Source organism: Rhea americana, unplaced genomic scaffold, assembly GCF_003343005.1.
Source record: "Rhea americana isolate MKP2758 unplaced genomic scaffold, rheAme1 scaffold_53, whole genome shotgun sequence".
Taxonomy (NCBI): domain Eukaryota; kingdom Metazoa; phylum Chordata; class Aves; order Rheiformes; family Rheidae; genus Rhea; species Rhea americana.
Window position 1 is genome coordinate 2,323,755 of NW_028186679.1, and position 14,279 is coordinate 2,338,033.

The 14,279-nt window shown below is 36.6% G+C and overlaps 1 protein-coding gene across 3 annotated transcripts in view; it reads right to left on the bottom strand.

Annotated features, from left to right (window-relative positions):
* Positions 1 to 8,383: 8,383 nt before the first annotated feature.
* THNSL1 (threonine synthase like 1) overlaps positions 8,384 to 14,279 on the bottom strand; it is a 6,420-nt gene continuing 524 nt past the window's right edge. The window contains exons 2-4 of one of the 3 annotated variants that reach the window (XM_085318309.1): positions 14,220 to 14,275; positions 11,868 to 11,915; positions 8,384 to 11,365 (exon numbers count right to left, since the gene is read on the bottom strand). In XM_085318309.1, the coding sequence (XP_085174435.1) occupies positions 9,097 to 11,319 (2,223 nt within the window). In that variant the 5' untranslated portion in view covers positions 11,320 to 11,365; positions 11,868 to 11,915; positions 14,220 to 14,275 and the 3' untranslated portion in view covers positions 8,384 to 9,096. Of the gene's footprint in view, positions 11,366 to 11,867; positions 11,955 to 14,161; positions 14,276 to 14,279 lie in introns of those variants that run through there. The other 2 variants (XM_085318310.1, XR_014897458.1) reach the window with 2 other exon arrangements.

A 14,279-nucleotide genomic window follows, 5' to 3' on the forward strand; every position in this document is an offset into this window, starting at 1 on the left:
TAGGAATGCCTTAAAAATCCAACTTCTTTTCCATAGGCAATCCAGGTCATCTAGAGAAGGCAAACAACTCATYTCCTTTGAAGTAAAATTATTTCAGAAAAATCTTTCATCAAAATCAAAAATGATAAATCATTCAGAACAATAAAATCACTTGCATAACCAAAAACAGCTTCTACTGGTAGTTATGCTTGCTTGCTCTAGGTACAAGCTTGTTACATACAGCAAGCGAAAACACTTGTGGTTACAGTTCCCCATTCCAGAGTTTCCTTTCTCATTTCCCAGTGTTACATGTAAGGGTTTGGTTATATTAACTACAGTGGTTGCTGTATAGCTGATATATCCAAAGGCAAAAGGAAAAATTCAGTGTCTTTTATTTCCCTCTTTTCCTGGTGTTGGAGTATACATCCACGAGACGTCCAAGAAGCAGCACCAGCAACGGTCAATCGTTTCCACTGTTGGTGTGCATCACAAACTACTCACCATGGCATTTCTGGGGGCCCCGAACCAGCTTGACTAACTTATTTGACTMGTTTAGCTGTGTACATTTCTACTTACAGACCATCCTTCAGGCCAAGCCCTCTCCACATTGCAATCATCAGCCTTTGAAAATTGAGAAAGAATGTTTTTTTCYTTAGTCTTTTTTGGTTTTCCTGTTTTCAGCACCCTCTGTTGGACACGCTTCTTGCTCTTCTGAGTAGAAACCTAGTCATCTGTGCTCATCTACTCACTTAGCACTGTGCCAGCTTACTTTTAAAAAGAGAATTCAGTGTAACTTAACTTGAAAAGTAATGACAGTATTATAGTATACAGTATTACAAATAATTTACTTTCTGATCAACGTTTTATTTTTTTGCACTCCCTGTCCTTGAGAAAGTCATTTAAATTTCACTACATTATTTTCTTAAAATTTGCAGTGAGTGGAAGATTTTCAGGCCATTGAATTCTACTGGTAGCCAATGCTAGATACCACTAACTCATAAGGCGTGCCTCTGCAGACCTTGCAATAAAAATCTACCAACACTTACCTGATCATTCGTAAACTTTTTTTGAATGATAATTGTTTTCAGTGTGCAAAAAAATCATGTTCTGTTTTGCATAGCCATCTCTGAGAGACATATAGGTCTAACAGCATGTTTGGAAAAGAGCATCTGCTTAATGTCCAAGTAGCACCTGCTCACCCAGCAAAGGCTGCCATCAGTGTCAGCAATGGATGCAGCCACTGCTCCAACCCCTCAGCAGCACTCAGCGACAGAAACCCAAAGGAGAGGCTGGAGCCTCGGCTGGCGGGCTGCGTGCRGGACAGAAGCGTTAGCAGGAGATATACACAGGCATTACAAAGGTTCTTCTAAGGCCTCAAAAGTTTCTCTAGCTCAAATTTATCAGGAGAAAGAAATTTAGTCTAATATAGTCTTTTCTGTGGTATGCAAGACTTGAAAGAATTCCGTAACTTACTCTGGATTCTGGTTTTAGCATAAATTAAGATAATGTCTTTCTTCCAAACCAAAATGCAACTAGGACACAAGCTAAAATGGAAATGGAAATGTTTGTTTAGCTCAGGCTGATCTCACAAAGCTTTGAAGTCAGAAAAAAAACGAAAAACAACCAAAAAACCCTAGCATTTTAAGCAAGGTAAGACCAGGACCTTAACCATGGGAAAAAAAAGGCAAATATAATATATACATATATGTGTATATACATATATATATATATATACCCGCATGTTTGGTAAAATCTAGTCATGGCAGTTGTGCTTTTACACTGGTTTAGTAGGTTGTGCTATGTTTGTTCTTAAGGAAAAAGCATAAGAAAGTATTTGACTTTAGCATGCAAAGATTACAACAGCAAAAAAGCAGCCTTTGGATTTTGTTATCAACCTAAATGACAGGTATTTGAAAGCATTTTGCTTGGTCGTTTTAACACTAAGCTACGAAAAACCCTCCTCCTCTCCTGTAAGAAATAGTATTTATACTATTTTTTTTTCCTCTTCCCTAACTTGAAAATCACCACAAGCCTCAAATGCTGCATCCCATTTGAAACCTGAAACACGAGGGTTTTGGTATCATTTATGCTCCTGACTTCAATATTAAGGAATCGTGATATAATTGTTTATTTTAGATTCCTATATTACAGCCAAATTGATTCCAAATTTACAGTTGACAGGTCTCTAGCAGCATACAATGCTGTTAATCAGCATGATGTTTTTTTGACCTAGGACAATCACACATTTCTGCATACTCCACATATTAGTGAAGAYTGGCCTATTTATCATTAAGTTTTCTTCCTTAAATGAGTTTTAGACAAATTTCTGTTAATTACATTTTCTAAAAATGAAAACACAAAAAGTCCATATAAYAAATAAAATAACAAATGTTTATGATAGCCTTTTATTTAGAGCCAGCCCTTCAAAACCTGCAGAAAAAGAGGTCTAGCAAAATTCTGTTAGGAATGCCATCTTGTGGTTATAAGCTGTATATAACAAGGACTCTAAGTAATTTTAATTCCTTTTTTACTAGTAAAATACCATCTATGCAGAAAACAGCTATTTATACATGGCCTTTCAGAATTGTACATTATTGTTTTATTAACCACACTGGATGAAAATGTCTGTGAACATGGCTTTCCCATCCTCATCTATATATAATGCTAATAAATTACGCAGGGAGCATTAGTTTCATTAGGAAGTGGGATGCATTTATTAGCATTTTAAACAGAATCAGACCACCACATGCAGTATAACTCAGTAAAGGAGTCCATTAAGTGCCTACTTTATTTAGACATAATTTAATAAATTAGTCTAAAATGTCAGAAAATATACTAATTTTTTCTCAAAATATGTTTGTTGAACAGATCTCTGGGAACACACTTTTATTTCTTCTAAGCTTTCCAGAGCATCTTTATTGGTAGATAAAAGGACAAGTTTAATTATGAAAATGGAACATTGGACTTTTCAATTTGTATCATTTAGACCTTACTGTGAGTTGAAAATGAATTGAAAACAGCTGTTGAATCACAAATCGCTCATGAAAGCACAGTGAAATGTCAGGTAAACAATAATGGAAAGACGGGGTTCAAAAGCATCTAATAAACATTAAAAGATTTCTAACTTTTAAAAGCATAGAAAAATGAATAATCAATAGCTACATTCAATAGAGMTGACATTTTCATAGGCATTTCCCTATTATATATGTTCTACTAGTTTTCATAATGAAAGTATATATTGCACAAACCATCACAATACATGCTGTATAATGAAATTTAAAACTAATGAGCCATACCCTAATAGCCATGAATCAAGTCACAGTGCACATTAATAGTCCATTTGCAATTCTCCAGTGGCAGAAAGAACAAGGCTAAACATATCCAGCAGCCTATTCAGAACAACKTGTTCCGTATATGAATAATACTATAGCAGAACTGAAATGAGTTCACARTCTCAAACACTTGGACAGGCCTTCTTCAAATACCATTCATGTTTTTGTTAGCATTTATGTTATCATTTCACCTAACTCCTGGGGCAGCCAAAAAGGACTGCTGTCATTATTTAGTTTGACCTTTTCGTAACAAGAAACAAATGGCTTCCCTGCATTAGTCYTCTTTCTATGAAATTCTATCTTTTTAGAAAATCATTTTAATCTAACATTGCCATACTACAGGAGCTTTCACTTTATGTGCCTTTATCTCTACTTAGAGTGTGTCTAACTTTTACTTACAGTCACTCTTCCTGGGCTAGACTGGAGACCTTTATTACTAAATTTTTGCTCCAGACACGGTGCTTCTAAGCTAGCCTTCCTTTCACTAAACCAAGCAATTTCTTCTTATTGAGGCTTTCATGCCAGTGCTTCTTGCTAATCTTTTCTATCAGTCTCCCTGACTCTCCTTTGAGCTGTCTCCAATTTCACAGGATTACCGGAAATTGCGGATCTTGAAGTTGGGCACAACATTTCTTGTGAAAGGTTATACCAAAGTCAAATCCAGACTTCCTTAACAATACTCCCATTTCTATACATRAGAATCTCACTGCTCCTGTTGGCCACAAGGCAAGCTGGAAATTCATGTCCAGCTGAGCCTAYACATCATCTTCAAATAACATTCAAAGCCCCCATTTCCCAAAATGAAGTACTCCATTTGGTAAGTATGATCCGAAACCTCTGCTCCTAAAGATACACTTCTACTTTAAGTTGCAAATGCAGTTTGCTTACAGCTCCTTGCCAAAGAATTCCTCTTATTCTGTTTAAGTGAGCTAGCTCTGTCACTATTTAAGTTTTGTGTCATCTGTAAACTTGATCCATCATTATTTTATTTTCATCTTTCCTTAATGAACTCATGGTTAACAAGAAAATCCTGCATGAATCCACATAACAGATCTGTTGAGTTACAGCTGTCCTTTCAGAATTACATTTTGAGATTTCTCAGATTTGAACCCAATCAGTGTCACAAGGAATTTTTTAACTGTGGGATGGTATTGTGTGTGTTTCCACAGCAATAACTTATTTCAAGTAAAAGAAATTGTATTTGAAAATCTGAGGGTATTCCAAATACCAATGATAAAATCTCTAAATAAAATGCTAGAGCAACAATTCCTGTGCCACATAACTGAATTTGTAAAGTCTGAGATATGCTTTTCATAAAATACGTGTTCCTATGTGAAGCACAGGAAAAACAACATGGTTTCATGGATTTGGTTAAATTTTATGAGATACTGCACATTAGCAGCTAAATCCRGCACTTTATAAAATCCTGCTGGACAATCTTCCTACCAAATGTCTTGGTTCCTATGCTTTATCGATCTACTAATAGCCAATGCTCTACTCTGATCGTTGCACCTATTTCATGACACTACAGTCAAGCGGCCAGAGACAATCTTATACAGCTACCTGAAAATAAAACCTTCTTGAGTAAAAGACACAAATAACATAGATCTATCTCAAGGCCAGGAGACCCCCAGCAGTTAAACCTAAGCTACAGAGCAAGAYCAGCCTGGACTGCGTCAGACTGCTGCATTCTGAAAGTCTGAAATTGAAGCGACAATTTCTCACTTTTGATAAATGCACTAGGCATATTTACAAGTAGGATGAAAAATACTAGCATTTAAGTCTTTAAGTTGCTAATATGTGCTTAGAATTAACTGCTTGTTAATGTCAATTCACTGAAATTAACAACTCATTTCATACTCAGCCATTCAAAAGTCATTTTTCAGCCAGTGATCCTGCTAACATATAATCTAAGTGAACCAAATCACTGCTGTCCAAGCCAACTGTTCAGAGAAAACTGGTTCAGCCCTCTGCTAAACTAAGTGTGAATAAGGGAAAGATTTAACTGGCATAGATTTCCTTATCTTTTCCGTATACAATCCTCAGAAAACAGATATTCCATGMAGCACCAAAATGTTCGTGCTGCAGTGTAAACACAGGCTTCAGATATTTGGGGTTGTGGGTTTTTTATATTCTTTTTAGGATGATGTGAGCTATTTCACTAGCATCTGTCAATCTCAGCRAAGTGAATTACTAGATCATTTACTATATATCTGACTTTAAATAAAATACAGGAAGGAACATATCTTTCAAGACTTTTAAAAATAGTAAATTCGGAAAACACCTATTTCATTTACATCACATTGACGGGACTTAAGAATATATTTGCAAGGAAAATGCTAGACTGTGGATTCCTCACTATTTATTTAAAAAAATACAGTTCATACAAAAGACTACATACATATTTCAGGCATGCAGAAAGTGTGATATACTTAACATATATTCTTGATGTTCTTGAAAAACAAGAACCTTCCATGTAGAGTTCCCTCTGCTAAAATATCACATCCCCTTAAAAACCTAAATTGTAATTCTTTTTGCACTGCAAGATGGTAAGAAAACAAAATTCTCTCTCTCCATTTCTCTCAGAATTCTCATCCCTACCTGCTCTATTCTCCCTTTATCTGGAATCATTCTCTGTCACCCTAAATAACAGGACTGTGACTAAAGGCAAGTAACGAGTAGTTGATAAGTCTGCAAGCAAAMCAAATAATTTCTATATAAATATTCTTATAATAAAAAGTTTAACTACAGACATTATATAAACTGGTTCGCGTTATATTTGTCCTTGAAGTTTTGCRGGTAGCATTTGGTCAGCAAAGATTTATCTATACAGAAGAGTAACAGTGTAACTAAAGCTATGCTCCAAGTCAACAAAGCTAGCGGAGGTGTGCATATATGCATGCTCACACACTCTATAAACCCGGCTTATGTTAATTTAGGTTGCAATATCTTCAAGTAAAGAGGGGCAAATTGTGTATACACCAAGCCTAAACAGCTTTAAGAATCCTCTGATGCACCACAATAGATTTACTTTTCTGCATCATTAATGCATCATTTTCCCCAAAGGAGTTAATGCAAAATATTGCATGACACAACATTCAGTGAGTGCAATCTCTGCAAAAGACAGAAAAACTAGCTCTTAATTCTCCTCTCTTAATGGGTAACGTCCTTTAAATCTTTTATCAAACTAGTAGTGAAAGACAGTGCAATAACACTATCACAGTATTTGTTAACTGTAGCATTTTGCTGAATGACATTCAGAAAGGCAGGGGTTGAAATGGAGGAATTGCTTCTCACTGTCCCATCTCCCTGCAGCTAGTCTTAGCAGTGAGCACGCTGGAAATCTCTTCTCTCTTTCCTCCWGTTCCTGCAGCACTAAGCAAGCCAGGAGATTGAATGCTACTGCTATTCCAGCACAGCATTAGCACATACTAGCAGATGCTGTGGAAATCTAAAATCCTAACAGAACTGCTGTACTTTTATAGTGCCCATTTCTAGAGTCCACAAGCACACATGATGCACAAAAACACTTCATATTTAAATTGGAGGTACAAAAATGTCCAAAATCKAATTCATTGTTTCAAAAATTATGAGTAAATACTGTACTGTTAAAGCCTTCAGACATTCTGAGAAACGTACCRTCTAAGCAGGCTCTTTAACCACTGCCTTTACACATCTCTGCTTAGGACCGGGAGCTTTTATCTAAGCTCCACTGATCACCTTTACACTTCTTCAGTTCATGAAACAGTATCAACTGTGACAGTGGTTAAAGTGACACAAAAACATCAGTTTGCAATTTTACTAATATTTTCCTCTTCAAATCAAGTATAAGCTATTGCTGTGAACTGTGAAGTACTGATTGTTAGGCAGAGTCATGCCAGAAGAAATCTCCATTAGGGATGCGGTTCACTTCTTTCGATCTAATAAATTAACTAACTGAAGGTAGGTCACGGATTTCTAGCTTAACGTTGTCTAAAATCTGAACTTTTTTTCTTTTAGGTGCTGTTCAGCAAAACAAGCTCTTCATTTCAAGTGTTTCTAGAATGTGTTGTAACGGTTTGTGACAAATTGTCCTCTGGTGACAAATGGCATTAAGCCCCGTGGAGCCAGGTACTGCAGAAATTCCGTAGAGAAATTCTTTATGCTGGAACTGGCTCCTGTGCCAGCAATTCAATTCAGACATTTAAGACTTAAACTTCTGGTTTTGTCCTGAGCACATACAGCAAGAGCATTGTATTTCTTTTCACTTAAGACTAATGTGTGAATTAAGCAGAAATGTCCAGACAGGAAAGGGATGTGCACTAAAACACCTAGACCAGCAGTGCTTTTTTTGGCAACTCATTTATGCAACTTTTCCTTACAATACATGGATGTTTATTACATCTTATACAGCCTCTCTCATGTTGCCTCCAGAGAATAAAAATACAAAGTGATTTACCAAAATTATTGCAGAAATAGCAAGATAGGACTGAGCAGAGATTARAAAGATCCTGGAAAGTCATCCAAGAAGAGCAGAATCTAGAAAGGTTTGTGTCACACCTTTCTAACTGGCTACATCTAACGTTGCATGACGCATTCACTGTGGCAAACATACATTATGTTTGAGTCTTTCGGCTTGCGCTGGAACTCAATACACCACACTACGTAAATCAAATGACAATTTTTCAAAATAGTTTGCTGGATTATGTCATTAGCAAAATCAGATTGCTAACACAGACATGGTTTAGGTTACACAATGAATATCTCTGATGCTATCACATTTTCCAGACTCTGAAATTCATCTTTCATTTTCCAAGATGAGACGCTAGGAACTTTAGGAAGCTTATTTTTATACTAATTCATGCAGAGCTAATTAAATATCRAGGAAATAAATCTAAAAAGATTATCTAAACAGAATTAACATATTCTCAGAAGCCCATATGACCTTTAAGATAAATCTTGTACCCTAAAAATTTAAAATGCAAGAAATAAAGAACCAAAATTAAATATTTATTTACATTTATGGAGATTACTGCTATTACTAACAAATTATTGTACAGCATTAAAAAAAAATCTAAATTTTAAAGGTCAAATAGAAAAGGCCTAGGAAAGACTAGAATATACTAAAGAATTGTTTCAAAAGTTATTAAAAATATTGAACAAAGGGTTCTGTTTTACAGAGGAAAATATCTAGAGGAAAAACTGCCTGAAAAAACAGMAAAAGAACTAAACTTTTATATAAACATTGGCCTCACAGTACATAAAAACAATATACATGACTGTATCAAATTGGATGTTTCAAGGGTTTAACAACACTTGAATCTCTGTAGTGAAGTCAACCCTCACTGGGAACATACAAACACGATTATAGTATCTGATAATGTTTCAATACCCCAAATGAAGTGAGTTACAGTTTAACTAACCACGCACTGACCAAGTGATGGTATCGCTTTCACAAAACCAGAGCTATCGGTCTCAGAAAGGTCAGACTGCATTACTTTCTCCTTCCGCGGAGAACGCTTCAGGCTCSTGAAGGAAGCAGCATTGCCAAGGAAAGCCTGCACTGCTGCTGTCTGTACCACGCAYGACCTGCATATTCCAGGCTTTTGATCCTCTTTACTCAGAACCTTTTACTGCTACTAGAATTCTCCCATGCATTACTTSAAATATATTGTTGAAAATTTGGCAATTGAATACAACTTTCTCAAATTTATGCTGTGAAATGGACGGAGTTTATTAAACATGCATTTTGCCATGAAAGTAYTGCAATTGGCACAGTAGATGTCTGATAGTTTAGACAATTTACTCAGAAAACTTTCATAAAATGATTTTGAATTAAGGCTTCTATGTGAGACATCAGCATACTTGTATCAGCAGCACAGATCTGATGATCCTCATTCTCATTTTTTTTCAGGGTCTCTAATAGGCCCCAGTGGACTGGAGGCAGAGGGCTGTAAGAACTCAGCAAGTGAAGCTGACTTAATGGATTCTGTTTTATTTCTGCAATCCTCAAAGCCCTCAAGATAGCAGGTGCGAACTTAGAATAATGAGCTGTAGATGAAATAATAATTGGGCAAGTTCTGTCTTGTAATCGGTCTGCAACTACTTTAGCAACAGCTGTGTGTGTATCCAAAATGTACCCCGTAGTACTGTATACAGAGTGGATGGCAGCTAGACAGTCCTCCTCAGAGCACCACCCAGCCACCAAGTCCTGCTGAAGCTTTTCAAGTAAATCTTTCTGCAGCTGGAAGTGGCCCTGATTTTCCAGCTGATTATATAATTGTGTCATGAGTTGTCCATCACCATTAGCAATCAGGTGCAAATATCGTTCAAGATTGGAGGACTTCAAAATGTCTACTGCTGGTGATGAAGTGGGAATTAATTTTCTTCCCCTCAAGTCATAAATACCTGTTCTTATGAATTCAGTCAAAACATTGTTTTCATTGGAAGCACAAATGCACTTTCTAATAGGAATTCCCATCATTTTAGCATATAATGAAGCTAATATGTTGCCAAAGTTTCCTGTAGGAATGCAAACATCTACAGGGCTTCCAAAAGCAATAATATCTTGATGAACAAGATCAAGGTATGCAGAGGCATGATAAACTATCTGAGGAAGCAGCCGTGCCCAGTTTATTGAGTTTGCTGCAGCTAAAGCTGTGCCATATTCTACAGTAAGAAAGCCAGTATAATCAGAATTAGTAAAGATTTGTTTTATTGCTGTCTGGCAAAAGTCAAAATCAGATTTGACACCTACTGACCAGGCATTTTTTTTCTGACAGCCAATCATCTGTGATTTTTGAATTTGGCTTACTCCATCCTCAGGGAAAAAATTCATCACAGCAATTCTCTGTTTGTCAGCATCGTGGAGACGACTGAAGCCATCTAAGACAGCACTTCCTGTGTCTCCAGAAGTAGCTACGAGAACCAAGTAATTGCAGCTTCTGGGAACACAGTATGCAAATACATGTGGCATCATCTGTAATGCAAAATCCTTAAATGAAGCTGTTGGTCCATGAAATAATTCAAGGAGAAACTGATTGCCTGTCAGATGCCGAACTGGGGCAATTTTAGAACAGGTAAAGTTTTCTCCATAAGCAGTCTCAATAATTTCTCCCAGTGTAGAAGCAGGTATATCAGCAGGATGTATGCACTTTTCCAGTATTACCTGGGCTCTTTCAACATAGGTTGCTTCTATCAGGCTTTGCCATTCTCCAGCAGTTAATTTTGGAAGTCCGCTCTCAGGAATAAAGAGTCCCCCATCAGGGGCTAAACCCTCAGCGACAACGTCACTGAAATATTTAGAAGAGTCTTTTTGCTTACAATTTCCAGACCTACTAGACCTAGTTGAAATAAAAGTTTCCAGTTCTGAGTTTTGATATCTCTTAACTGCATCAAGTACCTTTTCTGCTATAGCCTCTGGTGTAAGCTCTCCTCCACAAAGAACACGGATATCATGCCACCTTTTGTAAAACTGCTTCCTAAACTGAAGTATGTCCTTGAGAGACATACCAGAGCCCTGGCCCACAATGCGATCCACTTTCATTAATTTCAGCCTGCGCATAATGACTGCTGTGGGTACATCCAGATATACAACTATTCCATTTTTCTTCACATGCTGCATGCCAGCAGTATGCATTGGATTGGACCCAGTAAGGGAAATTACACTTCCAGATGCTGCAATCTTCAACAGGGCTTTTCCTTCCTCCTCTAAAAATTGCTCATTACCAACATCCTGCAGCTTTTCTGATACACTCATATTCCAAGTTGTTTCAAGGACATCATCATCTACATCTATGATAGGGCAATCTAGTTTCTGACCTACTATTCTCCCTACTGTTGTCTTCCCAGCACCTGGAGGTCCCATTAGGATAATATTCTTGTTTCCAATGAGAGAATGGCTTGAGAACCACAACTTCCATATCGGTGCGAAAGCTACAGGTCTTGAAAACATCAGTTTTAAACACATGCTAGAAAGAGTGTTTTGGGTTATTAGTCTTAAAGGCTGATACCGAACAATGTGAAACATCTTCCTCTGCTGTTTTTTCAAGCCAACTTGAAAATCCACCCAACTGCTTCAAAAAAAAAAAAGAAAGAAAAAGAAAGGAAATTAGTCCTTCAGCAAACAGCGATATAAAAACTAAAGAATATGAAGCCAGAACAGCAAGAATTAGAACACAAATCCAACTATGACTTTCTCATTGCCAAAGAGGTAAATATTTTTCTGAAGGTTGTTCACTCCCCTGCATAATTCCAGCTCACCTCCCACAGACAAATCTCACTTCTTACAGTCCACCTCTTGTGGCTAAATAACGACCTATCAAACCTAACACTATGATACTAYTTGCAAATAATTCAGTACATAGGCAAAACCAATTGGTTTTGAATGCCTATAATAAATCATCTTTTACATACATGTTTACAAATAAGGAAGCTTAATTAAATTATCTTGCTGTAATCAGAACTTTAACAAAATCTGTATTCACCCACCCCCTTAAGATGTCTTTAGCTTTGATTTCTTATATTTTCTTTCCAGAAATCAAATATAAGAACCATTTAAATGAACAGAAAACTCACAGACTGTTGCACAACAGCAAGGCTGGCAGAATTGCATCCAGTCCTCTTCTAAAAAGATAGGAAACCAAGCAATATAATGGAATGTTACTTGGTGCAGTTTGAGAGAGAGAGAGAGAGAGAGAGAGAGAGAGAGAATATCATGAAGACAAAAGCAGGATCTCCAATACAGGTGAAGCAAAAGTTCTCAAAATCAGTGTGTTATTTTCTTTATGTAGGGAAACCAACACCAGTATCAACAGGAACTACAGAACAAGAACTGTGTGTGATGTTTACAGGCAAGGAGGAGGATCCTCAAAAAAAAAAGGCACAAACTTGCACAAAAAGCCCTACAGAGTCATTTTTCATTTTAGCAGGTCAATTAAGTGTCATGCTGTTATTTCTTTATTGATCACATCTAAAATGCTTAGAGAAAAACAGGGAACTTTCTTTTAGGAAACTAATGAAATTTTGGACGTACAAATCCAAGACTGCTATTACTTAGTGATTACTCATCAATCCTTAAAAATGTATATATATATTTTTTGAAGGTAACTTTTAGTTGCTATAGTATGCAGGACTCAAAGAGATGGGTGACTGAGTTGCAAATTGTACAATTTCTTTCTGTCACCCTAACACAAAACTAGATTCGCAATCAGCAATTTCTAATAACTGTATTTTTAAAACTCAGTCTAGGTGTTGATACTTCTGGTATTTACTTAACACTATTTATTAAAATACTTTCAGTTTACATAYTGGTTACTTTCATCAGTGACATGATTTTTAATGAGATGTTTCCCCACATTAATTATGACATTCCACAGAAAGATTCAAGAAATTCACTATCGAGTGAGTTTCCAAATCCTTCAATCATTCCAGTAGCTTTTCTCTAGACCCTCACGGTTTCCAACGGCTTTTTAGAACTATGGAAAGCAGGAACAGATCTAGGATTTCAGCAGAAGGTAGGGTGAGCACTGAACAGGAACTTCATTATCTTCCAAAGACCCACTCATGAATTCTCATGTTTACAGTTATCACAGCAGTCCTTAAGACCTTACTGTTCCCCATCAGAGCCATAGTATCAAATTACTCCAGCTTCAAAAATAAGAGGCTCAAATTTTGTAAAAGATTGCCATGAAAACAAATTTCAGTTCCAGTTCCATCTGCTCCTTGTTCTAGATTCTACTCTGTGTTCCTAGATGTCTTTTATACTCCATACTCATTATCACACTACTAGTATGTGTTACAAAGTCAAAGTTCTTTTAATTATTTAAATTTTTCTGTKCGTTCATTTCTACATGGAGAGATGTTTTTGGAAAGGGTAAGTCTCCTAAACTTAATTCTGTTTTCTGTTGATCATAACTACACTCAGCACTGTAATTTAATGCACACGCTATAATTACCAGGTACAGGTAAAAYTAAAATAGGCATAGCATGCTGTAGTTTCTTCCAATCTTTGTAAAGTATTAGGGAATGCTCCTGTGTAGAAGCAGTATGATGGTTACTTAAAAAACAAAATCTGTGAAAAGCAGTTATATTATTCAGTATAATTATAAAGCTGTACTGTATGGTAATATACTGTAGGGAATACATATACAGGGGTATAGGGCCAGTAAAAGATATTTTATTAAGCTTCCAGATATAAGTTTATATTCAGGGCTCAAAACATTTAGGGCCTTTTGTTAATTTTACTTCTTGAACAGACGAAACACTCGACAACTTATGTATCAGGTAAGGGAGCCTACACTATGCTCAACTTTGAGGCCTACGTGCCTAAYTGCACTACAGATTCACTCTGAGGAGCAGGCACTAAGTATGTGCTGTAGAGCTTCACGATGTAACACYTGGATTGCTTTATAAATCTATGCTATAGGGACTTACTCCTCAAAATTACATATGTGCACAAAGGTTCAMATCAGTCAAATATAACTGCTTTTGAAATTAGTTCTCTATTAAGTTGGCAAATCTTCACTCTAAAAAAAGCCTTGAATTAGGCTTCATGTATAGCAGAGTTTACCAGTCTAGTTACACCACCAAACCAACCTAGTTTAGATATAACCAGTTTGGTCAAAATGTTGGGTTTTTTTTTCCCCTTGAAGCAGAGCTTACACATCCATACCTCCAGGGGAGTAGTAAGTTTTTACAATACATCTTTGCCCTCCACTTGGACTCCTAACAACAGTACCATTTTAAAACATGGGTATTTTTTATAATCATCACTGATGATTATAATGATATAGCAAGAGTTCTAGTGAAAAGTAGCCTTAGATCCTGGTGACTTGAGGCACATTCTAAAAATGAAGTTTGCAAATACATACTATATGGTTAAAATTCAGTAAGCAAGGAAGCCAGCAGCAGTTTACAGCTGTCAGAGACCTCAGTCTTGTTCACTGCCAGGAAGGTGTCAGCCTCACTTCTGGGCATCATTAGGTCTGT